The following is a 24927-nucleotide window of genomic DNA, read 5'->3' on the forward strand; positions in this document are numbered from 1 at the left end:
CCCACGGGTTACCTCCTCGGTCATACAGACAAAAAAACAAAACAGTATCCGACAAGTAAACCCCGTTGACATCCCGCTTGCTGCGAGTGCTTTCTGTCAAGGAAATTATATTTGAATATTTGAAGGCAACACAGCCATGAAAAGCTTTTTACAATACAGAGAAATGAAGGATGAAGCAAAGCAGGAGACCAACTGAGCAAAGCTAGCTCTACAGATAAATGTTAAATGGCCCATAACTGTGTTCACAATAGGTGGGGCGAAATGGGCTAAAAGATGTTGTCAACGCAGCACTGATTAGTATGGTATTAACGCTGACTTCAGTCAAATAGATAAAGTCTTTCTTAACACTTACTTCAATTTACTAATAGATTTGTGTAAAAACACAGTGGGATGCAAAAACAAGGAAAATGATCAAGGTGAATTATATTTCTGCTCGTCTCCAGCAGACAGACTCGTCTCTGATAATCCTTGCAAAGAAAACACATACAAATTGGTTTCTGAATAATCTTGATATGCAAAGTTTATCATAGATATAATACATCATCTGCTTTTTGGAGACAGATAAAACAATAAATAATACCAATATATGTTGTAAAATGTCTTATTGTGTGCATTTTTTTTTTAATTGTGTTTTGACATTGTGGTCTAATTCTATATTATAATGCAGGGCATATTTTACATTTATCTTTAAGGGTTTTCATATGCTGGAAAACTGCTTATTGCACATTTTACAAAGGATGCAAAGTGCACTGACATGCACACTGCCACAAATTTTCTGCCAACTAAACAGAATGATGCAGCAAGACATGTAGATGCACTTTGTCCCAGATCTGTACAATTCCTCGCAAATTATATTTGGGAATGTTTTAGCCTATTAGTTCCCGGAGAGCTTAATTTGGAAACAAACCACAATCAAAGGGCCCTTGGAAACTAGAGGGTGAGGCAGGGAAGGTTAGCTGATGGATGAAGGGTGGGGTTGGGGTACCCTCATGTAGTTGCAAAGCTCATGAAAGTGTTTTCCTGTGCCTCCTTCGGGTTGGGAAGAGTGGCAGAGGTGGCGGTTTTTCAAAGCATCAGTCATGCATAATATAAGCCACTTTGTTTATTAATGCCGAGCACTCCCAGTGGAGACTGAAATACTTGGCGCGGGCCCCCAAGTTTCACCGCTTTAATATCTGACGGCTAAATAATTAAAGCGGGCTTACATCACCACAACCTCTGAAGATCTGGCCCCCTCGTCTGTGCTGTCTACAAAGCCAAGGCGTTGCCCACGCCGCGGTGCACTCCCAGTGATGTGCCTGCAGTGCTTTCATGTGCTGTGGCAGGGAAGGTGGGTGGGAATGACAGAACATCCCGACACACGCTACAGAGTAACCGTGTCACTTCCCCTGAGTTCAATGCCAACTTTTAACACATTTTCAGAGGGCTAATTCCCCAGAAGGAAACACTTGACTGCTAAGACCGGCAAGAATCTGTGACATTAGTGCACCTGCTGTGTTTGTTAGAAGCGGGAAAAAAAATATGACATATGACAACAAATGACTATTTCAGTGTTCCGCAGTATTACAGTATTTACGACAGCAAAGACATACTGACAATGGTACAGCTCCAGCCATGTTGTAACTCAGTGTACGACTAATAGCTAACTTGGAAATAACAAGAACTTGAATACCATTCCCATTCATTTCTGTTAGTTTGCGACACATGGATTGATGCATGGCTCCTCTTGCTTTGGAGCGGCATTAATCAAACCCAAGGCGGAGGAGGATCCCGAGCACAGCGGCCAGGCAAAGTGCCATCGTTCTTCTGCTCACTCGGTCCTTCTATTTAATAGAAAAGCTATGAATGGCTGTGTTGGGGGAAACGCGTTCATCTGGTCCCCGTGGCCGTGTGTGACACCTTATTTTGTGTCTGTGCCCGAACATGCGAGAGCAAGACAGGGCAAATAATTTTCCCTGGCAGGCAGGGAGAATGTGCTCGCTAGCTAACTGGCTTCATGCAAATGACTGCAGAGGTGGCTTCTTTGCTGATATATGTCAACTATTCTGAATATTATTTTGTCGTATCAATGGTGTTTTACTCTGCTGCAACTCAAACTGATAAAAGGATGTGGAATTGAAGTAATCTTTAACCAAACGGAAAAGAAAATGAAAGATTTTGAGATAAAAAGAGTTTACATCAAATATTATTTGCCCAAATCACCTCAATTATGTTGAGATGATTGGCAGAGTAGGCCTTTCATTTTCAAAGATTATCAAACTGTTTTTATTATTACCTGTTTGACTTTTTTTATTTGCATAAATTAGGTAAATTCCATTTAACTTTTGTCTAGAAATTGTGTTATTATTGCATGTTTTGTAAAGTTCGACCAATGTTCTTGGCACACCTGTCATGAGTTGACAGTCTTGCCGAATATCCTGCTGCCACTGCCTCTGAATGACCATCTAGCAGTTCTGCCTGTTGGCGTGCTGACCTTACATTTCAGTATAAGAGAGGCTGCCATTCTGCAGCTGGCAACTATAGCCAAAACAAGAGGGTGACAAACCCGAAGGGTCCAATTCAGCCTCGGGCCCAGAGCTGTCAGAGGGATACAAATGCTCATGTAAGAAAGCAAGGCAGCAGCCACAGAGAAACTCACGCGCCAGTAGGCACATACGTAGACTCAAACTATGGAGCAGAAACTCTGAGGGTGCTGCTGGAGCGAGTCTGCAGTATCGCTCAATAGGAATGTGGCTTTGAACTGCTACAGTGCTGCTTGAGACATACTTTCCAGCATTACACTACTTAAAATGTCAGAAATGCACCAGCCTGAAGTATCGAGCAGGAGACTGAGAAGTTATTGAAAAAAGAAAACCTGTTAAATGTACTCCTGCGACGGGCTCAACGCTCAAAAATCTCAGAGCTAGCTGAAGTTGATGACACACTCGCCTATTTTAGGTCTTGGCAGCGTTTTGGAAAGGTGTAGCCTGGCACTCTTGGCTTATATATGTTCCCTTTCATGGCAGCACAAATGCTCAGGTGTGAAAAGGGGGTGGGAGCGTGGGTGTGTGGGTGCAGGACAGAAAATGTCAAACCAGCAAGCTTATCTTAACTGGCCAGAACACCCGAGGCGTCCTTTCTGTTTCTCATCACGATTCGCATGTCCGTGCATGCGGCTGTGCGCCTTGAACTTCGTGTGGAGGGAGAATCATGAATACTAATGGTGTTCTCTGAAAGAGAAGGGTTGTGACTTGACTCTCAACGGAGAGCGCTCAACAGCTCTCCCCCTCCTCAACATCCTTACACACACAGATGGAAACACACACACACACACACACACACACACACACACACACACACACACACACACACACACACACACACACACACACACACACACACACACACACACTGCACCTGACCTCCCTCTGCAGCCCAGAGATAAAGTGGTGATTATCAAACATAGCAGCTTGTCATTAGCACAGTAATTGGAGATTATTTTATCTGAATTTCAGGAGCAGGACCACACCTCAAACACTCCCTTTCCGGTCACACGTCTATAAATACCCTCCCACCCGGCGCATCTGTCTGCTCTCGTTGTCCGTTCAGAGCCACAGCAAGCCAAGCCAGGCCACGCCACGCCGCTCGTTCATCTTGCCTTCGGAATCGGCTCCATTATTAAACTTATCCTCTAAACATCTGTTGATGTCCTCTTTGCCATAGCCATAGGGAGCATTCCAGCAAAAACGACAAAAACCTCCACCGTCCTCCATCCGAGATTCCGCTCGAGGAAGATCATCCATCTGTAAAGTCACTGTCACAAAAGTGGCTGCCCTCCTTCCTCTTTCACCTGCTCAAGTGGTGCCCCATAGAAAAGGTAGTCTCCGGGAACAGCTATTCACCTCGAGCCGTATCCACGCCATCGACCATGCTACAATAAAAAAAATAAAAAAATCTCCGAACGAACTATGCTCTGTCGGTAGAAGAAAGAGAGACCTGCTACCACAACAGTCCAATCACGAGTTATTGCAACTTCTTCCAACCTCTCAAGACTCATGGGCCAACTCAAAAGAAACAAATCTCCTTCCTTCCTTCTCAGCCTGTGATGTCACCACGCACTCCTGCAACATCGGGTTGCCAGGTTTGCACCTTCTTATCATCTATCCCCCTCACCTGCTTCTTCTTCTTCTACTCATTACTGCCACCTGACGGACTAGAACTTCATTTTCTGCAGTTTCGCTGTGTTTCTTGCACCGGGATGCCCTCTCTTCTTCATACTTAATTTTCAGCAATTTTTTGTCTGTTTGTCTCTGGATGCCAGGTCTCCCTTCTACACAACATTTTCCACAGTTTTCCTGCATTGGGATGCCAATGTCTCTCCTTTATACTTCTTTTTCAACAGCTTTTCTGCTTCAATTCTGGCACCGGGATGCCAGGGCTCCTGTTCTCTATTCTCAATTTTATACTTGTCTGATCCATTTCCCACATCGGGTCGTCAGTTCCCCCCTCCTATATGCTCCATTTTTTAAGTTTCCTCCTGTTCCTTGCACCAGGATGCTAGTTTTCTTCTCCACTACCACCTCATTCCAACAGTCTCCTGCTCACATCTCGGGCGCTGGCTGACCAGTGGTCCTTTTCTCTTTCCCCTAATTTCAGCAGTCCTGGGATCTTATTTCCATTTCATAAAGACGGTGCTTGTTTGCGGATGCGAAGTTCTAATTCTTCTGTCTCCCTATTTCATTAAAGTTTTGCCATTCTCCTAGCACCAGGTTGCTCATTTCTGTTTCGTCAGTCCTCCCATTTCCTCAAACTACTACGCTCATTTGGGGCACCGCTGTGTAATTCTCCATTTCCTCTGTTTTCCTTTTCCCCAAACTACAGCGCTCATTTCAGGCACCAGGATTCCTGTTTCCGTTTAGTCTGTCCCCCTATTTCATCAAACTACAGAGTCCATTTCAGGCACTGAGATGCCCGTTTCGTTTCGGTTGTTCCCCATTTCATCCAACAACAGTGCTCAATTCGGGCACTAGAATGCCAGTTTCAGATTCGTCAGTCCTTCCATTTCTTCAAACTACAGCATTCAATTCGGACACCGGGATGCCAGTTTCAAATTCTGGATGACGTTCCTTCTGCCAGTATTTGGGGTCTTCATGACGGTGCATTTCTCTTCACTAAAAGGCCATAATAATAAAACAGTTTCTCCAAAACTCCCTCCAACATCCTCTACTATCAACAAAACCATCCGGTAGTCGCTTCTCCAAGACCTGCGCATCACTTTGTTATCACTGCTTTCTTAGGAAGGCTTTTTTGGTGATCTGCGAGGCCCGAGAGCAGTAGTGGATTCTCAATTTAGCCTTCCCCAAACCGCAGTATTTTACCCAGCTCCAATGAATTCCACCATATCATTATCAACACATTCTGTTAATACATAATTAAGGTGGTGGTCCTTGCTCGTGAACAGGTGATATAGGCCAGTGGTGACAGACTGGGACAAAACTTGAGCTGAGACAGCCACACACTGGGAAGTTTTGAGCAAAGATGGTGCTTGGACCCTCTCTTGTCCAGGATAGGTTGGATGGATGGGCGAAGGCGGCAGCTGAACGAATCAGTATGCATGTAATGTCAAGCCAAACAAACAACAACACACAGAGGACTACAAACAGTGACTGTTCTCCTGAAGGAAGTGGACCATGGCATGGAGAAATCATGGCTCTGAGAGAGGAGAAGCAGAGATACGAAGTCTGGGTGGAAGATAAGGTGTAGAAGATAAGGGTAATAATACTGTATGTAGACTGAAGATAAACTCTCCAGAGATTGAGGTAAAATACAATAAAAAAAATAAAAAAATGACAAAGAAAAGAATGGAGAGAACAGAGAGAGAACAGCAGATATCTCTTAACCACAACTGACATTGGAAATAATCAGTGTGGTAATTATGTGCTCAAAATAAAAATGTAAAGAAATGTACGCCAGTGATGACAACAGGGAATTGAATTTAGAGAGCCTGGTCAAAATACGTGAATATACAATGTCTCTCCAATTATTTCAAGGGCACTGCAAGGTGGGTCGCCATGATCACCGAAGACCAGAGGAAAAGGAGGGGCCGCTTCATTCATCACGGCAACCCGACACTTAACATCAGCACACAGCACGGTCAAGTATGGACACCGTGACTGCGGCTTATTTCAAGGTGTAATTTAACGTGGCTAAACACATTTGGCCATCGCTTAAAATTGCTCCAAACGATTGTGTATATTTTCAATCATATTTTGCAGATCACACAACACGTTAATTTGTTTTATATTTTCTGCTGCGATGTTCATTTTGTTGATGCAATTCACATTTCAAATAGGAAAAAGATGAAAAATCTAGTCTGGCTTGCATCAGCAATACAATGTTGTTGTCTTTTTATTTCACAATTGCAAACAAAGGTTTGCTAGATATATAACAATTGGTGTGTTTTCCGTTGATGGTCAGGTTGAAAAGCAACAAAAAAACCAACACATTTGTGTGATATACAAAAGCTGCTCACACAAACACACACAAGGCAGAAGTAAAGCTGAAAAAAGGCTGAGATGATTTGTGAGCGGTTGTAATTATGATCCTATCCGAATCTTGAATCATTTGTTGGCTTGAGGTGATCAAGGTTAACTTTCCATTTCCTGACTACATTCCTTTATGTTTCCAAAACCACACCTGAGGTTGAGTCTGACTTTGGTTTCCTGGGAGACCAGTTATGACAGGCAGGGCAAGAGATATACGATGCTGATCATTTCAGAAAATGTAGCCGTTAGCCAATGAGGGAAACATTCCATTTTTGGTAGCATTTTTTAAAATAAAATATTCATGCAAAAGTCTGCACACAGGTAAATGTGCATACAGTAATGTACACACCAGAGTCCCTCCTGGATACATTCTGTCCACCGCCAAGGACAAAGTGATCCACTCAGCAGTAAAAATCTCCTGGAAGCCCTCCATCTAACACATCAATGGCAGCCTGACTCAAAATTAGCTGTTTAATCCCTTTAGCCTTATGCACTGAGGTGTTCAGGTATGGATTACCTTGTATGGTAAACATCTCCTTTCAGTGTCTTCAATCCAGAGTCATGAAAAGTATGCACAGGGATGTGTATGTGTTTGCAAGAACAGATATACAGTACTGACAGACACACCAAAATAAAAAACACGGTGGCACCATTAGACCGAACGAGGGAAGATCACACATAAACAAGCCCTGAGCAAAGTTTATTGGCTTATATCTGGAATAAGGTAGGCTGTTAACACCTCAGTACAATATCTCTCTAATAGCGGTGCGAGGTTATCCACGCAAGCACTGTAAATTTCTCATGGAACATGAGAAGTACTTTCTGCGCAACACATTTGTACAGACTCAGAGAGCGTTTTAAACTCATACTTTGCCACAAGAACCATCACATGTCTGATGGATCTGAGAGAGAGGCCAATGTGAGAGGCATGCACATGAATGTGTGTGTGAGGTCACTTATCACCAGGCGGACAACCCAGTGAAATGCCACAGTTCAGCGGTTAAGACCCTCCAATTAGCTGTAATCATAGCAATGTGGGTGATACTTTGCAGCGTCTGAATAGACAGTAATGAACTGCTTTACATATAGAAGGCTGCAATTGGTGGCCATCTTGGACAGCCAAAAAGGTCTCTCTAAATCGGGTAGCTATTCATCCATCACAGATGACGATGGCAGCAGTAGGGGTCTTTAATCAGTGGCAGTGTTTCCCACAGGTTGAGAATTTGCTTGTGGTGTTGAGTGGCATGGCGTGTGGCCGTTGATCAAGCACACTCATGCAGATTACAAGGAGAGGGTTGGTGTAACCCTGGATGTTTTCTCTAGCGACAATTTATGCCCCACATGAAGACAATAGGTAGATGCTACAATTTACCAATGTTCTGTAAAGGCCTCACGTGTTGGCTATTGGTGGATGCTGCAATTTACAATGTTCCCTGAATGCCCCACATGCAGGCTTTTTGTAGATGCTGCAAATTGCTGATGTTTTCTAAATGCCTCAACTCAATTTAATGTGACATTGTAAACATGCTGAAACCAAGGGATTTTATCTATATAGCCAGGTCTTAATCAAAATGGGCAGGCCACCCATATAGAGCCTTTATTATGGGAAACGCTGAGTGGCAAATGGCTTGTCACCTTCATTCTGTGTGAATTGTGGATCACCTTAAAAACACTGAAGAAAATGTTTGCATAAGGCAAGCACTGCATACAACATATACTGTAAGTAGAATATATTTTCATTTCAGCACTCATGAAACACACACATCACCAACTGCCACATCTATTGCTGTCACATACATGTTGTATAAGATTGCAATCATTCTGTTTGGTGTGCTGTGTGTTCATAGATGAGTGGATGCCAGAAGGGAGCGCAGCGAGACCCTGCAGGAGCTCACCCAGACAGATGTAGCATAATAATGACACTGTGGGAAGAGAGCAGCAGATAAGGCCTGAGCCTTGAATCTCATGGATCTCATAAGCTAAAGCCCCAGAGTGGGTTCAGGGCCACAGAGACAGAGAGACAAAGCGAAGCTTAATGAATGATGGGTGCCTAATTTCATAGTTGACAGTAAATGCTACTTGGCAAACTGCATGGAGGTAGATGCGAGGGCTTCTGATCGTAATATAATGTGGTGATAGTGTGTGCATGAGTTTGTGATGGTAAAGTCTCTTCTACAGACTTGTGACAATGAGACCCAGTTGAAAAACTGCCTGCTGAAAATGTTCTGAAGTAAGTGGGCTCTTATCACCACATAAGGTATTAGTGGTAGTAATAAACTGTGCCACTTGGTTGACAATACAGAGAGAGCTGGCATTTCAGACAAGGACCTGATATGCCAGGCTGCAATGGAAGTATTTATGATGGCAACTGAATTTGACTCCCCACACACGAGCAGTGCTTTAATGTGCATGTGCTGTCTTGTAATAGACAATGAAAAGGCTGGAAGTGTGCAACAGTACTAAAAACAACGCAAACCAAATGAGAAGCAGCAGTGTTTGCTGTGTAGGCGTACATTAGTAACTGCAACAGCATACTGCCAGGGAGAAAAAAGAACAGCAAACACAGCCAACCAATCAACCTAATAACTTCTTCATCTCGCTGTAGCTTTAGCGGCTGTTGCGCTCAACATGTACTTTTCCGTGCATGACTGTCAGCACATGAGAACAAACACAGAAGACTGACAGGCCTGTAGAGTAGAGGGGGGTGACATCGTGGCCTGAGCTTGAGCTCGAAGTTTGCTATATGGAAATGTAGCGGGGGTTATTTCTTTTCGCAGGGTAAACAGACCATTCCTCTTGCAGGCCAATATCTTTTGACAGCCATAAATCCACAGAGAGCCAGATAATATTTCTATGTTAATTATGTCAATTTAAATAGCTTAGCAACTCAAGATTTGAGAGGTGCAATCCAATTTTCCAAGCTAGACAGATGAGAAGGCAGGAAAATAAAGAGAAGACACTAGTTGGAGCTGCCATTTTAGAGGAGAAAAACTGTCTGTGTGTTGATACTCAGTGTTTCTCTATGATGAACTAGGATGTGGAAGTTTAATTTAAAATGTCGACATAAAAAATAAAGGGCATATTGGGACGGAACACTGTCACTGACAATTTTATACTTTAGGAAATAAAAGATTCACTTTTGGGTTCACATAATGAGGGCAAAGATTGGAATGAAGATTGTTCTGTCTCAACACTGACCAAGCAGCACCATTAATACAGACAAGAGAGAGACCAAGTGCTGACAAGCTGATCTGAAGTGTTATTAGTGAGTTTTTGAGACACAAAAAAAAGTGCACAAAAGATCCTGCTTCCTTTGGATCAAAGATATAACATTTTGGTTTTACTAAATAAAATCTGAGATTAAATGAAATGACAACAAGTATGACAAAGTTGGAAGTCTAAATTTTTTTTTTTTTTTTTTTTTTTTATCCTTTTAGGCCAGTCCAATCTAATGAATACAATACTTAATATTGTACATGCTATTTTGGAATTTTAAAAGCTCAACATGGAACATGTTTTGGAATTTTTTTTTTATAAGAAAAACTATAATATTATTTAATGAATTCACTATGAGATTGTTTGACAGTCAATACAACAAGGTCGGAACATAGTGTATGGCTGGCCCATGTATACAATGCGATAATTTGAGATGGCTACAAGAAGTCAAGGCATTCTGCCAACCAATGGTGTAAGTTCATCAGTCAGTCATGTGACATTTGGCTGACGCATAGTGTAATTTTAGGCAGCTGTGGCTTATAAAATAAATAATAGAATGGGTTTCTCACGAAGCGTCAGGTTGGCGGTTCAGTCCCTGAGCCGTCCAGTCAACGTGCCTTTGATACTGAACCCTAAGTTGCTCCCAGTGGCAGGTTGAGCAACTTGCATGGCAGCTCAGTTGCTTTCGCTGTGAGTGTGAGTGTGTGAATGAGAGGCAAAAAATTATAAAGCAACTGCTATCTCCTCTATGACACGTATCAGCTCTCATTTGTGTGCGCAGTCACACTTCGACTGAGAGAACATGTATTTACATGTAGCTGTGAGCCGGATCACATAAATGCAATGCAGCACTGAACACCAGGGAAGAGGTTGTGAACTAATAATGTCCACAGAGGCTCACCACAGACAGAAGACCACAGAGGGCTAAATAAAGCTCCTTGGCTCATCTGAGACCAGATTCACTGATACAGATTATAGATATACTGAGCAAGAGACAAGGTTAGAAATTAGAGACAGAAACAGTCAGACAGACAAACATAAGGTATACAGTTAGAACATCACTAAGTGGATGCAAATGGACCGACATGAGCATGAACAGGCTGAGGAATCAATAAATGCTATTAACATCTCCTGTCAAAGTAATGTATGTACAGGATGATGAAAGGCAGCAAGGGAAATAAATTCAAGGAAAAAAATGGAGAAGAGAAATTGCAGTGGAAAAAGCTGGAGTTGGGGCACATCAAAGGAATCATCAGTGTGAAACTCTGCCTTGTCCCTGACAGCTTCAGCTAAGAACAGCGCAGCAACTGCACCGCAGAGCACTGAGCCAAAGACATATGCTGTGGAAAGTAGGACAAAATAAGGAGTTCTCAGGCTATTATCAATGGATTTCTCTGGGTGTACAATGTACCGTGACAAGCAGCATGTGAGACACAACCAAGTCAAGGCCATTCTCTTTTAGTGGCTGCCATCATGTGTCAACAATTTCACTACGGGTGGTGATTACATGAATTTAAATTGGCCACAGTTCAATACGTCTGTAGACCCAAGATGGCGGCTGAACTTGAAAGGCAAGAAGCGGAACCCAGCTGGCTGGGGATGTGCCGCAAAGAGCCCAGAAGGGAACGGCTTCTAGAGACATCATCCGCCAACTCAGGGACATGAATCAAGACAGCGACCTATGGGGAGCTGAGGCACTGAGACTGGTCGCCAAGACCTGGCTCCTCTCGTCTTCCCAGAGATGACACAGATCAATAGATGGATGGACCAATTGCCTGGGCTTATGTACTCAATTTAGAGCTCAATACCACCATAAATCAACCCCTTGAGGGAAATTAACTCCTCCTGACCCCTGGAGTACATGCCATTCCTCTCAGTCAAACTCACACGTTCTTTTGCATGTTGCTCAGCAAAATCATTGGTCAGTCATTGCCTGATGGGTATCAGAAGAGTGTAGCAACAAAGACAAATGATCTTACCATGGCCCCCACGTGTAAGAAAGGGCATCCGGTTGATGGCAATGGGCACAGTACCATGCTTGTTGTGGAAGTGGTGGACATGGTGGGTGGTACTGAGGGAGGAGGAGACCCGGGCGGCCACCGCTGGGCATGGGAATACCAGCAGTGCCAAAGATAGCACCAGCCTGAACAGGAAGGCTGGACTGGCCCACACCACAGGTGATGCCGCAGCTGGCCTGGATACCAGGAGCAACCCTCTGTCCACCTCCACTTCCACCTCCTGCTCCATGGGGGCGGGGCCTGAGAGGAACGGAAGGCCCCTCCCCCTCATACGACACAAACAGGAAGTGAACATCTCAAATGAATCCAGGGCCCATGATCCCCAGCCTTCCAGCCCGGGAAGGACAAAAAAACTAAAAGAAAACACGGATTAAAAATTTAAGCCAAAAAGGAAAAAAAAAAAAAAAAAAAAAGATCCTTGTTTGAAAATCCCCAAAACGACTGGAAATTTGAAAAAAAAAAAAAAAAAAAATGAGTGAAAAAAAAATTACAAAATCCTTCCTGAAATGAAAGACCCCCAAAAATTCTCCGTCAGTCTAGTATTGATATCCAAAAGCTTCAGAACCAAAACAACTCCCACTGCTCTCCTAACAATTAAACCTTTTGTGTGAAACTTAACCTCTTTTGTTTAACGTACAACTTCCTCGGGTGCCAAAAGCAAAATAATCACAGTTTAGCAGCACTGATTTAGCAAACAAAGGACTCCATCTTAGCTCCTGAAAAAAATATCTGGTGTACAACTCTTTGAGTTAATTGTTCGACAGGGTTTCCTTCGCCTTGGGGAGATCTTCAGAGGGTTTCTCCACCCATAATCCAAGCCTCCATCACGAATAGAAAGACTCCTGCCATGCCTTTGGAGCTTTTCGGAGACAACTTAAACGGAGAGCAGTAGAATGGAAAAATAGAAGTAAAGCCAGAGTGCAAAAGGGAGAGGCAAGAAACAGGAGCAGAGACAAGGGTGCTGTGATGAAGGAGCAGTCAAATCCTGTTTCAGGGCTTGGAGTCCCTGAAGGAGCTCTGAACCCGATCAGTCTGCAGCCGAGAGCAGGAAAACAAGGCAATGAATAGAATAAAGGACTGGCAAGAAAAAAACAAAAAAGGTTGTTCCGAAGGAGAACAAAACGATTGGCTATTTCCAAGTGCAGCGGTGCTGAATTCCCTCCTTTCTGACAAAATAAATCAATATGGGTCGCGCAACGCAGAGCAGCACCAAGAAGACACCTTAACAGGATTAAACCATAACCAGAGCATCAGAGTGGTTGACGTTCAGTTCAGCACAACAATCTTTCAATCCTTAGACTTGTAATGAAACTCCGTCCCACTTGCTCTTCCCCCCTTTGGGGATACGAGTCCGTTCCTCGGCTCCTTCAAACAGTGCTTTCCAGGTTGAGAAGCAGACGAGAAGCGGCCATCGGTCCTCTCAGCGGAGCTCCGACACAGGGTGCTGCTGCTGGCTTGCTGAGAGAGTCTGACGATGATGCTGCCGCTACTGCCTCTGCTGTGAAATTCATGCTAATTGAATCAGAAGCTGCAGCAACGAGCGCATCCTTCCTGCCCGCACAGTTCTCCCGTCTCCTTTTTCTCCGATCGAGTCAGCCAGTCTCTCTCTCTCTCTCTCTCTCTCTCTCTCTCTTCTCCCCCCCCCCCCCTAAAAACGACACGCGCGCACGGCTCCGTACTGGCAAGGCAGAAACCAAGAGTCAGGGGCAGAAATAGAGCCGAAACCCGGGGAAAGGTGGACACACTCAAGATCCTTTGAAAGCACAGACAGTGACTATAATACACAGGGCAGAGCAGAGACAGTGAGAGAGTGTTTGTGTGTCTGGTTGATGCAGAAAGAGAGAGAGAGAGAGAGAGAGAGAGAGAGAGAGAGAGAGAGAGAGAGAAAGAGAGAGAGAGTGGGAGGGGAATGAGTGGAGAGGATTGAAGGAGGAGAGCACGCACGCAGGACCGATGGGAGGCACACATGCATGCTGGATTTGTTGCTTGCACACACACACATACACACACACACACACACACACACACACACACACACACACACACACACACACGGCAGATTGTAAACCGGTGGATATGTTGCGATGACATCAAGCATCCTCTGGAGTGTGTAAGGTCATTAAGACACTTACACCTTTATAAATCCACAAGTTACATTAGTACAAAATATGCACATGGAGAAACATACCTTTTATGACTTTGTTTTTTTCAAGAAAACATCCACACTTCTTTTTACTTTAATAATCCTCTTCCCTCCTCCTTTTGTTTCAACCCCTCTGCACTCAGCACACCTTTCAAGCCTGGACCAATTTACCCCTCTGCATGGCTTTTATTTTTTCCCTGCACAGCATGTACTCATTTTCAGTTACTTTCTTTTTTTTTTTTTTCTATAAAGAGGGCAGAGGTATTAGCGTGGGCAACAAATAAAAAAGAAAGAAAGTGACAAATGGGGATGCCAAGAAAACATGATGGTAAGAGGAGTAGGAGGAACAGGCGGTTCAAAATAATGAGGAGGAGAAAGATGCAAGCAGTGTGGAAAAGACATGTAGAGACTGGACGGCAGGAGGAGAGGAAGTATGAAAGAAAGACCGAGGGAAGGGGCTAGAATGAGAGAAATGGAGAGAGATTGTGTATCAGATAAATCACGGCTGATAGAGATCGCAGTTGGGACAGGAGCTCAGTGCCAGAGACAAGAAGCAAGAAAAATGGTCAAAACGGGAAAAGGCAGTGCAGGTCTTCTGCACTGATGGAGAGAACAGAGTCTGGACTATTACTCATTTACTCACACACTCATGTACACACACGAGCACCTCTGCCAGGTGGGAACATCCCAGGGGAGACAAGAGATGCTGTGCTTGCTGCTGTCGGTGTGAGGGAGAAGTGACACCCAGGGTGACCGGGACACATTTCCCGATTTTGCACCAAGACTGAACTGCTGAACTGAGTGGAGTGATTTACAGAAGTTCCAAACAAAGACCACCCGCCCCCTCCACAAACACAAACACAAACACAAACACACACACACACACACACACACACACACACACACACACACAAAATCCATCAAAGCCTACTGTGTCCAAATCCACAAGCTTGTGCCCATTCTCTAACTTCAAGTTTCCTTGTATAGGTTTGGATGCAATGGTGTTCAGTAAATCCTCTTCGGCAGCTGGAGCATGTCTAAACACCGGGTCTATCACATCCTGATGCTGAGAGCTGGTTCCAAAGTATTTACTGTGCTCCACATCAACAGGAAATTCCTTACTGCAAAATGAGGATGCTGTTTGGTCAACAACTCTGTGAAAGGGACAAATCTCAACTAAAATTATACTTCATAAACTCCCCTCACCGACTCTACCCTCAAGAACACATTAACTCAAAACTTTTTTTCACCGGACAAGTTAATGGTCGTCTGAGAAAAAAAAACCCATAAAGGTGAAGGTTGCCTGTTCGAAATGTCACACGTTTATTACATTAACATTAATTAAGGCAGTGTTTAGGAGTGGATTTCTTACACCTCCTTCTCTTCCTCTGGCACACAGGTCTACACGCAATAGTTAACTTGCATGCTTTTTTCTGTTCCCGGGAACCAAATGCAGGTGTTATTGTGCAACCTGGTATCATGCCAAAGCGTGAAATTCACCCGTCAGTCCACTAGAGGATACCGTGTTAGTGTCACATTTTGCTGTGCCTTAGGTCTAGGCAGGAAAAAACACGTGGTTTGGTTTAAGAAAAGATCATTGTTTGGGTTACCTGTGATAGGGATAAACTTTGGGTAGATGAAGGCACAAAAACTACTTGATTAGGGTTTAGAGAAGGTAATGGTTTGGGTTAAAATTAGTAACTTTATAAAAGTAACATTACGTGTGTCACATAAGTTATATGTTACATATGTTACATAAGCTAAATACATTATGTTATGGAAGTAGTTTACTTACATTACCTAAGATAATCAACATTAACTTTTGCTCTGATGGACTGAAACACCGGCCTCCCAGGTGAGATTCCTGTGTTTGTTCTGTCTAACAATCCCTGACCTCTTTTTAACTGACTTTGACTTCATCACATGATCTCCAACACTTAATCTCCATCCTTGATCCTCGTCAACCATACATGCAAAATATGACATTGGTACACAATCCTCGAGTGGAAGGGTGGGTGTATTGCACACTTTGCTGTGATATCAGGTTGGCAGAGGCATGCAATACACCCGTCTGTCCACTAGACGGAAGCGTATCAAAGTGGTGTCTATGCCTCAAATAATTCATTAGTGTCATGCACATTAGGAAAACAAAACAAAACATATTTACGGTTAGGACCAGTTAGGACTTTCAAAGAAAACATTACTATCTCCTAGACTCGTACCCCATCCTCCTCAATGAAAGTCAATAGTTGCATCAAAGACACGCTTCTCTTTAGTGGACTGGCACATGTATTACACACTTAGCTGTAATACTGTTTTGGCATGATAACTAGCTGAGTCCAGACCCAGCGTGTTAAACTATCTGTGTTTTTATTCCACATGTCCAAAGACACAGATTTTAATTTCTGCAAAATTTGCAGGGAACAACAGATTCACTTTATTTTTCTTTCTCTATTTCTTTGTTTTCCACACCATACATCTAAATACTGACCACCAATGGATAGCTTTAAGCAAATTAATAATCATTTAAATTAACCTCGTAAATTGTATACGTACTTGTTACCAAAAATGATACCAAATCGAAACAATTTTATTTGCAGATGACACTGGACAACACTGACATGCTGTAAATTTTCTGTTTAGTGGCATAATTTCAGTTTTAGTATTAGTGGATCTAGTGGATTAGTGACATACTACTATACAGACAAAAAAATTGGGTGGGACTTTCTGGCACAGAACTAAACTGGTTTGAATCCTACTTGAAGGACCAATAATACTTTGTGTCTATAGCTATCACTCCAGTTCTGAGGTCTTTACACCGTCTTCCTGTCCAACAAATAATTGACTTTAAAATCCTCCTGTTGGTTTATAAAGCACTGAATGGTTTAGGGCCAAAAGACATTTCTGATCTGCTGCTACCTTTATGAACCATCCAGAACACTCATGTCATCTGGGACTGGTCTCCTTTCTGTTCCCAGAATCAGAACTAAACATGGAGAAGCAGTGTTCAGGTTTTTTGCTCCACATATCTGGAACAAAGTCCCAGAAACCAGCAGGTCAGCTGCAACTTTCAGCTCCTTTAAATCGAGACTGAAGACTTTTCTGTTTGCTGCTGCCTTTCACTGAAGCAGATTTGAGGATGTCTTAATCTGCACTGTAACTTTTATCATATTTTTAGCTTGCTTAATGTTTTAATCACTATTTTGAATGTTTTAATCTCTGTTCTTAATCGTTTTTAAATGCCCTTTTCTTTTGCCTTATGTTTTGATGCTTCCAATGGTTTTATGTGAAGAACTTTGAATTGCCTTGTTGTTGAATGTGTTATACAAATAAACGTGCCTTGCCTTGCCTTTAATCGATTGGACTGGGCAGCTAAACTATTTTGGATGAATTCATATTGGAGCTTTTTTGAAAGAAAGCTTCTTCATTTTCAAAAAGAAAAAACGGTAGTATGGAAACACTGAAAGAAAAAAAAAAAAAAAAAGGGGAGGGATGAGAACAAATAAAACCCCCAAATAATCTCATCTATATGTAACAAACCATTGTGACAATTGCTTACTACTTTTTAATAAAAGCTTATCTCAAAATATATTCAAATGTAATGGACAACAGTGCTGTGGTTCATTATGAGACTGTCACAGACATTATAGTTGTTTCCTTCAGAGGATAGCGTGTGGACTGGGAACTCATTATGAGGCAAAACACAGAGGACTGCCAACACCTGCTGCTGCACTCCCCTCTGGCACAGGACAAAAACAAGAGCACACAAATACACACAGGTGAGCAATCACTCCCCACACACATGCATGCATAGTAATTGCACTACACACACATAACTGTCACGTCAGCACTACTGCTGTGTGATGCAACGCCTACGTTTCAGAGGCCAAAAGTCGTGCGCTTCAGACACAAAATATTCCGCTAAAGAAACTCCAAACTCCCTCAGGGGAAAGTGAGGTCATAGATGGAGGAAGTGGGCTTAGTTTACTGACAGACGTGGGATCAAACACTCTCCTCTACAGTCTAATCCTGAGGACAAATTCTTGCCATTATATACCTAATTAATTAGCCCTCAAACACCACTTGATCTTAAGAAGGAAAGATGACAGAAGTGCAAAGTGCGACAGGATGTTTAATAAAAAAATGTTTTCAAGGAAGCACATTACAAAGGGCGCACGTGGCTATATGTTAGTGTATAGGTCTATTTAACCCTTGTGTTGTCCTTGGGTCAAAATGACCCGCAGCTGTGTTCAACCAAGTTCTATTTTATTTTCATATTTTTTGGGATCATTGGTGACAAGGAGGATGTGAGGGTTTCTTTAAAAAATGATGACCAATGATCCCAAAAAAATATAAAAATATAGAACTTGGTTGAACACAGCTGCGGGTCATTTTGACCCAAGGACAACACGAGGGTTAAGGGGTGCGAGAGGCAATGACAACCAAAGAGGAAGTAGAGAAAGGGCTTTCATTTTTCCATTGGGTGAGGTCAGGAAACTAGGACAAGTTGAATCTCTTTGCTTGCGCAGAGGGGGAGAGCAAAACACAAAAAGCAAGTCATCAATTTTTAACTCCAGTCTCCTGTTTGTGCTATTCAGTAGCTTTCTCCTGCACTGAGGCCCAGCGTTAGCCGCTTATGTAAGTGCACTGCTGGGAAACTTCCTCCAGACTGAGACACAATGTTGGCCGCTTACATAAGCGCACTGCTGGATACTACAAACTGGGAAATAAACTTGTATAACTGGAATCCAAATGGAGACACTCAAACAACAGTTTGTCATTAGCATCTCTGAATGTGAGCTGTCATCTACCAGGCAGGCTATTCAAAATTGATTTTGTGGAGCTGCGAACATGCCTCACCAATTTATAGTGTTTAAATAATAAAAAAAAAATGGACTTTTGAAGTGATAAGTACTACAACATCACACAATGATTTTCCCCAAGTAAACAGAGAAGATGTATAAAATAAGGAATTTGTGATTGCCTTTAAATATTTCAATGTAAATATTCCAATATAAAGATGGTATGGTACCACTATTTTCATTGTGTCTTCCATAATGGCCCACATAAATGATTGTGGTTAATAGAAAAATTCCTGAATGAAAACTCTGTTTACAAGTTACATTTCTTGTACACCCAACCATCCACCCCTGCCTTGGTCTCAGATTTTGTGGTGCAATGCTGAAATCAAGCTACTTTTGCTTTTGAGAGAAGCCACAACCGCAAGGTTGCTTGTCAGGAAGATGTAGCATTCGTTCTATTTAGGCACAACCGAGACAGAAAATAATCTACTTTGAGGAGGACCGTCTCACATAAAACCAATACAGTTTCACAATGAAACCTTCATTGTCCCAAGCTGTACATTTTGGCAGTTTACTCTGCAGAGTAAGGCACATTATACAGCATTGTCTGGATGAATTCTGCTGCTTTCATGTACATTCTCAGAAAAATGTTCGGGGTCCTGCTGCTCTTGACCAGGTACCATCTTCTTTGAACAACACACACAGGAAGCGAAAACGTTTTCTGACAGGCTACAAGTGAGTCGTTTTCTCCTGGACAATCTCCAGATTGAGCTATTTGGTTTGAAACAATTTCTCTAAGCTGGTGGGAACCGAGACATTCAAAATCTCAAAATTTGCCTCAAAAGCAGGACTTTCAAATGATAAAAGAGAAAAATGCTAAATGCTTTGTTTATACTAACTGCTGCCAACTGTAGTTGGGTTATTTTGCTCAGGTATAGGCGAGCAAATGTCGACAACAATATTTGCCCGTCAAACTACAAAGGGGCAGCGGACCGTCTAAGCTGCCTGGTATCACATTTGTACCATCCACTCTCATTGCCTCGAGACTTTTCATTTGTTTTCCTTCACTTTACACCCATACAGTTCCTCTGGAGCCAAGCACAATTAAAAACACAATTTCAACACTTTTATATCCAGCCACTTGCTTTAAATTGTAGGATACAAATGTTTAACAGCATGAGTGGTTTGTCATTAATTTTTAATTTACTCAGTACCACTAAAGCCACTCTTTTTTTTTTTAATGCTGCCAGCAGGTGGGGTTTTGACTCACTTGACCCAAATAACCTCTCACAGTTTACCACCGGGCCCCTGCCTTGAACTGTTTAGAACCAGGAAAAGACAGTAAGACAGACCCGCAGCCAGTCTGCGGTTTGTAATGTAATTCATTCTGTTTATTTACTTACTTCAATATGTTGGTTTCGGGGAGGTTTTGTAATTAAAATCTATCAGTTTTCCACCAACCCTGCATCAATTATCCTGCCGGTAATCAGATGCCTACATTTACCGTTGGGTAATGCCCTCAGAAAAAAAGAGCACCAACGAGGATGAAAGCACAATATGAAGCCGTCTATGGAGAGCTGATGGATGCATTAGAGGACAGAGTTATGGGCAAAATAATCCATTAATAGCATTGAGGTTTCAGCAGCTTTGGAAACGAAGGATAGCTAGTTAAATGTATTTCTACGGTGAATGGTGTGAGGATAACAGGGACTGTGAGCGATAATGAAAAAGAGGTTTAGAGCACTGGCAGGGTTACAGGGGAAAAGGTATAGGGAGAAGGGTTAGATGAAGACGAACAGGTCAGGATGAAAGGGAGACAGGGAAAAAAGCAGGATGACTATGTTTGGTAATTAATTGGGAGGGATTAAAGGAAAACGTGTCTTGTGGGCATAGGAAGCTTTTGCTAGGTAGAGGAAAGATAACTAGCTGAAGGGGGGTGTCTTCTGTTTCACTTGGATGGAGGAGCAGGTTGCACACATCTTAATCACATAAAATGATATATCCTCAAGGGGAGTAAGCGGTAGACAGCAAGGAGATAAGGAAAAAAAATCTAAATCGCTTCCTTCCCCCTTCCCCGTCTTCCTTTCCACGTCACCATAAAAGTCCTTTTCTCTGAGATTTCATTAATGATCCTACGCGGAATGACATTGTCTGCCAAACTTATGTTAGTTCTCTCTGTCCTATAGGTAATTGGGTGTTTGGTAATTACAAAGATCTGCTATCTATCAGGAGGTCGAGATGTTGAATATTTAAACGGCGCAGGTATGGCTCACTCCTCAGGGTGCTGTAATGTTGTCTTATCAGCTGAGACAGGTTTTTTTTTTCACCCACAGTCAAAATAATTCACTGTCTTGACAACAGTGGGACAGATGAGCATCGGTTCAGCCTGGGGTGTGGCCATGCTCGATGACCCAGACTAGCTCTTCGGTCAATTTCTAACCAAGTAATCATGAACAGATCTGGTCAGAGCCCTCGGCAGAGGTCATGTCAGGATCTTTCTTTTTCTTTTTATTTCCCTTTCCCTTTTATTCTTATTTTCTGTAGTTTATTAATATTGTCTTTATTATAATATTTTCAAAGTAGTGTCAATTAATATTGGCAGGAAGTTCAGTTGCAGGTTGGAGAGTTAGCAGGCTGTAAGTTGTGTTTTAATATTGCATTCTTAATTCTTGACCCCTTTGACACAAACTTTTTGTTGTTGTCATCCAGAACTGGATGTTTACTGAGTACTTTTGGCCGGCTATGTCCACTAACAGTCATCTGCTCATGTGTAGCCTAATGCAGAGCAAAAAAAATATGGACAAGGGGACTATGATCTTAATGAGCACGTCCGCATTTCCATTTTGTAAATAACTTACATCTACGTATATCAGATACTCTTTCGAGTTATGTTGCGCTAATAAGCACACAGAAATGGTAAAGTATGTGATGCAAATGCTTGTTAGAGTACGCAGTTGATGAAATCAAGAGCAACAAGACTAAACTGTTCCACAAGTTAAACACAGTTTTACCCACAACACTTGCCAAGCTCTGTATAGACCTCTTCTCTCCGCTGAAAAAAATTTACACTCTCTTTGATTTCACCATCACAGAATTGCAAACGAAGAATCCTGGTGGGCTGACAAGCTTTCCCCAGCTCTCTCTCTCTCTCTCTCTGTCGCTCTCATCTTCTCTTCTCTCCCTGCTTCTTTCCTGTCCCTCCAGACATCCATCCATCCATCTCTGCAGCCTAACACTGTGTGGTGAGTCAGCTGTCACTGTCTGTCCCTCCAGCTGTGGACCCAGCTGTCTCGGCCAGATGGGCTCATCTCCACCTCCTCCTCCCTCGTCCATGATGCCTATGAGGGGCCCCACTAACCTGAAGCTACGGACAACTGGCCCCGCAGTGTATCACTCTCACTGAGGCAAAACTATATGGAGAAGAGATGCTTCTGTGTTGGTGCAACACACTCACTTCAATGGCTTTTTATTGTTATTAACACTGGCAGTGAAACATTCCTTTATTTAAGTGATTACTCTTTACCTCGCAGCAACTTCAGAGGGTGAGTTACAGGTTTTCCGGGACCTGAAGAGACTCCTTTCTATGTCCTATTGTGAAGGTAATAATCAGGGTACATGCTGAAAGGTTGGTGGGGAGGGAGAGTGCCTACTAAAGCTATTCCAGAATAATACTGGCTCACAGTAATCTCTTGCACACAGGGAGAAATTTTGACAAGGATTTAAGGATTTTAAATACAATTTCTATACGCAATGAAGGCCCAACAATAGCACTGGAGGAAAGAGGGGAACGGAGCACGGCGCAGGAGAAAAAGTTTGGAGGGTAGACGGGGAAGAGCGAGCGTGCATGAGAAAGAGAAAGAAAGAGTCATCATCTTTCTGGGGAGCCAGATTGCAGAGCTCTAGGGTATGAGACACCCCAGTGTTTAAAATGCCAGCTGAATCACATCTAATTTATCCAAAGCCTACGTGAAGAGGAAAGGCAGTTAATGTGCGGTGTGTAGCCTATGTCTGTGGAAAAAAAAAAAAGGAGAGATCAACAGAAAGACAGACAGAGTGCACTGTACAACAGCTTATTTAAGACATAAGCCGTTTTTGATGCTCTGGTGGTGTGTATGTTCGATAAATGGAAGTGCCTATCGATTTAAACTCCAGATAGGGAGCGCCAAGTCCTTGCTGTTATCACTGAGATTAACACACAACAACAATGAGAAATCTGCAGGGAACAGATTGGGGAGAAAATTCTCTCGGTCTTATCCTGCACGTAAGAGATACATGGCTCAAACTGCAATTCCGTCTACCGCTGATAGCATCCTACGGACTTTGCAACACACCCATTGATGCTGATGTACAAGTATAACAGGAGAAGCCACCAGGCATGCAGAGCTGTATTTACTAAACATTTGGAGCGGCACACAAATGGAACTCCGGTTTCCACAGGAGATTTTAGTGAGCAGGGCTTGACAATATTTTCTTCGCTCAGTTAATAAAATAAAATAGTGGTGAAAAGAAAAGTAGTGACAACAGCTGCAGGATTCTCTAAATATAACATTCTGAGATTTGCAGGAGACATTTGGAACAAGACAAACCTGACTGGCAGCAGAAAATGTGATATTAGAATCCAACATGAGATCTGAGGCTAAAGTTTTTTTAAGCTCATCTATTACTGAGGTTAATGACGGTACTGGCTGCACTCTATCTGCCCTTGTTTCCTCTGAGTTTTGTACATTTAACTGCAACATATAACATCTAATGAGACTGACGACAGGCAGAGAGGCAGGAAGAATTGCTTATCAAATCATTTTTTTTTTAATAATGTGATTTGAATCTGAGGTCTTAAAGAGTCTTAACTTAACTGGGATCAAATATGCTTCTATAAGCTTTACTTCTTTGTGAATATATCCTGCTGAGGCAGCTTGGTATCATGGCCATCAGTCCGCTCAAGGATACCGTGTCACGGTTTTGCCTCACCTAGGCGTGAAAAGTACATGCATGTATGACCAGGGGTTGAAAAATGGTGCGAAAGTCAAAGTCAATATGGATTTCTTTCAAATGATGTAAGAAAGTTACATAGATAATGACATTAAGTAACTTACATCATGTACATCATGTTAATTACTTAACATAAACCCAAACTATAATTTATTCTTAACCCTGACTATGTGGTTTTCCTGGCCAAACCTTAGGCACCTTATTTTCCACGCTGAGACAAAGCAAAACTATGAGATTATTATCCTTGAGCGGAATGATGGCTGTGATACCAAACTGCTTCTGCAGGGTGCATTCAAAAAGTAGAGAAGCTTAAAAGGAACAGAAAAATTGTACATAAGACAGTTGGGACATTTAGTTGGCGAGAAAAAAAACACAATAAGTAGAGAGAAAACCAGGGAATAATGTAATGACAGGCAGTGGTTGTGGATTTCTGTCTGCATACATATCAGTTTCCACAGATTCTCAGCCCTGAGTGTCCTTTCACCAGGATGTCCCAATCTTCTCTTGATATTTATACCTGTCATTTTAATCCTTTCCCCCAACACCAGCTCTCAGCTTAGACCTTTTTTTTTTCTTCTTCTTCTTTAACTCCAGCCTTTATCGTTCTCTCCCTCTGGGAGACATTTTGGTCTTAATCCCCCTTTCTGATGTTTGCTCCTTCTTGTATCATCTCTTATCTGAGCGAGAAACCCTTGAAATAAATACTTTCCACAGATTTTCCCTCAGTGGAAGATATTTCTTCCCAGTTCTCTGTGTACAGTTTCACTTATTACTGGGAAAGTAAAAGTTTTCAAAAAATAAAAGCAGAAAATATCCTTTTAGGGCATGTTTTGCCTATACAGTGAGTCACAGTATGCGTGTGAGTGTGTGTGAGTGTGTGTGTGTGTGAGTGCTGTGCAGTGCCTTTGCTGCAGTACAGCTGACTAGAACCAGGATTTCAGAGTTAATGGACAGGGTGACGGCTGCCTCCTCCATGTGTCAGCCTTCGTTACACGCTCTGCACACAGAAGCCACCACCGCTGCTGTCCGCAACAGGGCAACACGGCAACACGGCAGCCGAATACATTTAAGAAAAGAAAAATATAAAGGAAAACTATTTGGTTTGCTGCATCTTGTGTACCAAACCATGAAAGCATTGTGTCAGATAAGTGCGATGAGTTTGCTGTCAGTTCTATCAGTTAATAAACATGTTCTAATTAATTAATTTCACACATTTAATTCGTTATTTGTTTGCT

General features: G+C 42.5%; 1 protein-coding gene across 4 annotated transcripts in view; it reads right to left on the bottom strand.

Annotated features, from left to right (window-relative positions):
• The window catches only part of nrxn2b (neurexin 2b), a 658484-nt gene that overhangs the window by 194965 nt on the left and 438592 nt on the right, over positions 1 to 24927 (bottom strand). Inside the window, exon 1 of one of the 4 annotated variants that reach the window (XM_069159140.1) lies at positions 11720 to 13377. The exons of the other annotated variants lie outside the window; for them this stretch is intronic. Within the exon in view, the coding sequence (XP_069015241.1) occupies positions 11720 to 12053 (334 nt within the window). The 5' untranslated portion in view covers positions 12054 to 13377. Of the gene's footprint in view, positions 1 to 11719; positions 13378 to 24927 lie in introns of those variants that run through there. 4 annotated transcript variants of the gene reach the window in all.

Source organism: Embiotoca jacksoni, unplaced genomic scaffold (genome assembly GCF_022577435.1).
Source record: "Embiotoca jacksoni isolate LCO1_2020_lvr unplaced genomic scaffold, fEmbJac1.0.p SCAF_24, whole genome shotgun sequence".
NCBI lineage: Eukaryota > Metazoa > Chordata > Actinopteri > Embiotocidae > Embiotoca > Embiotoca jacksoni.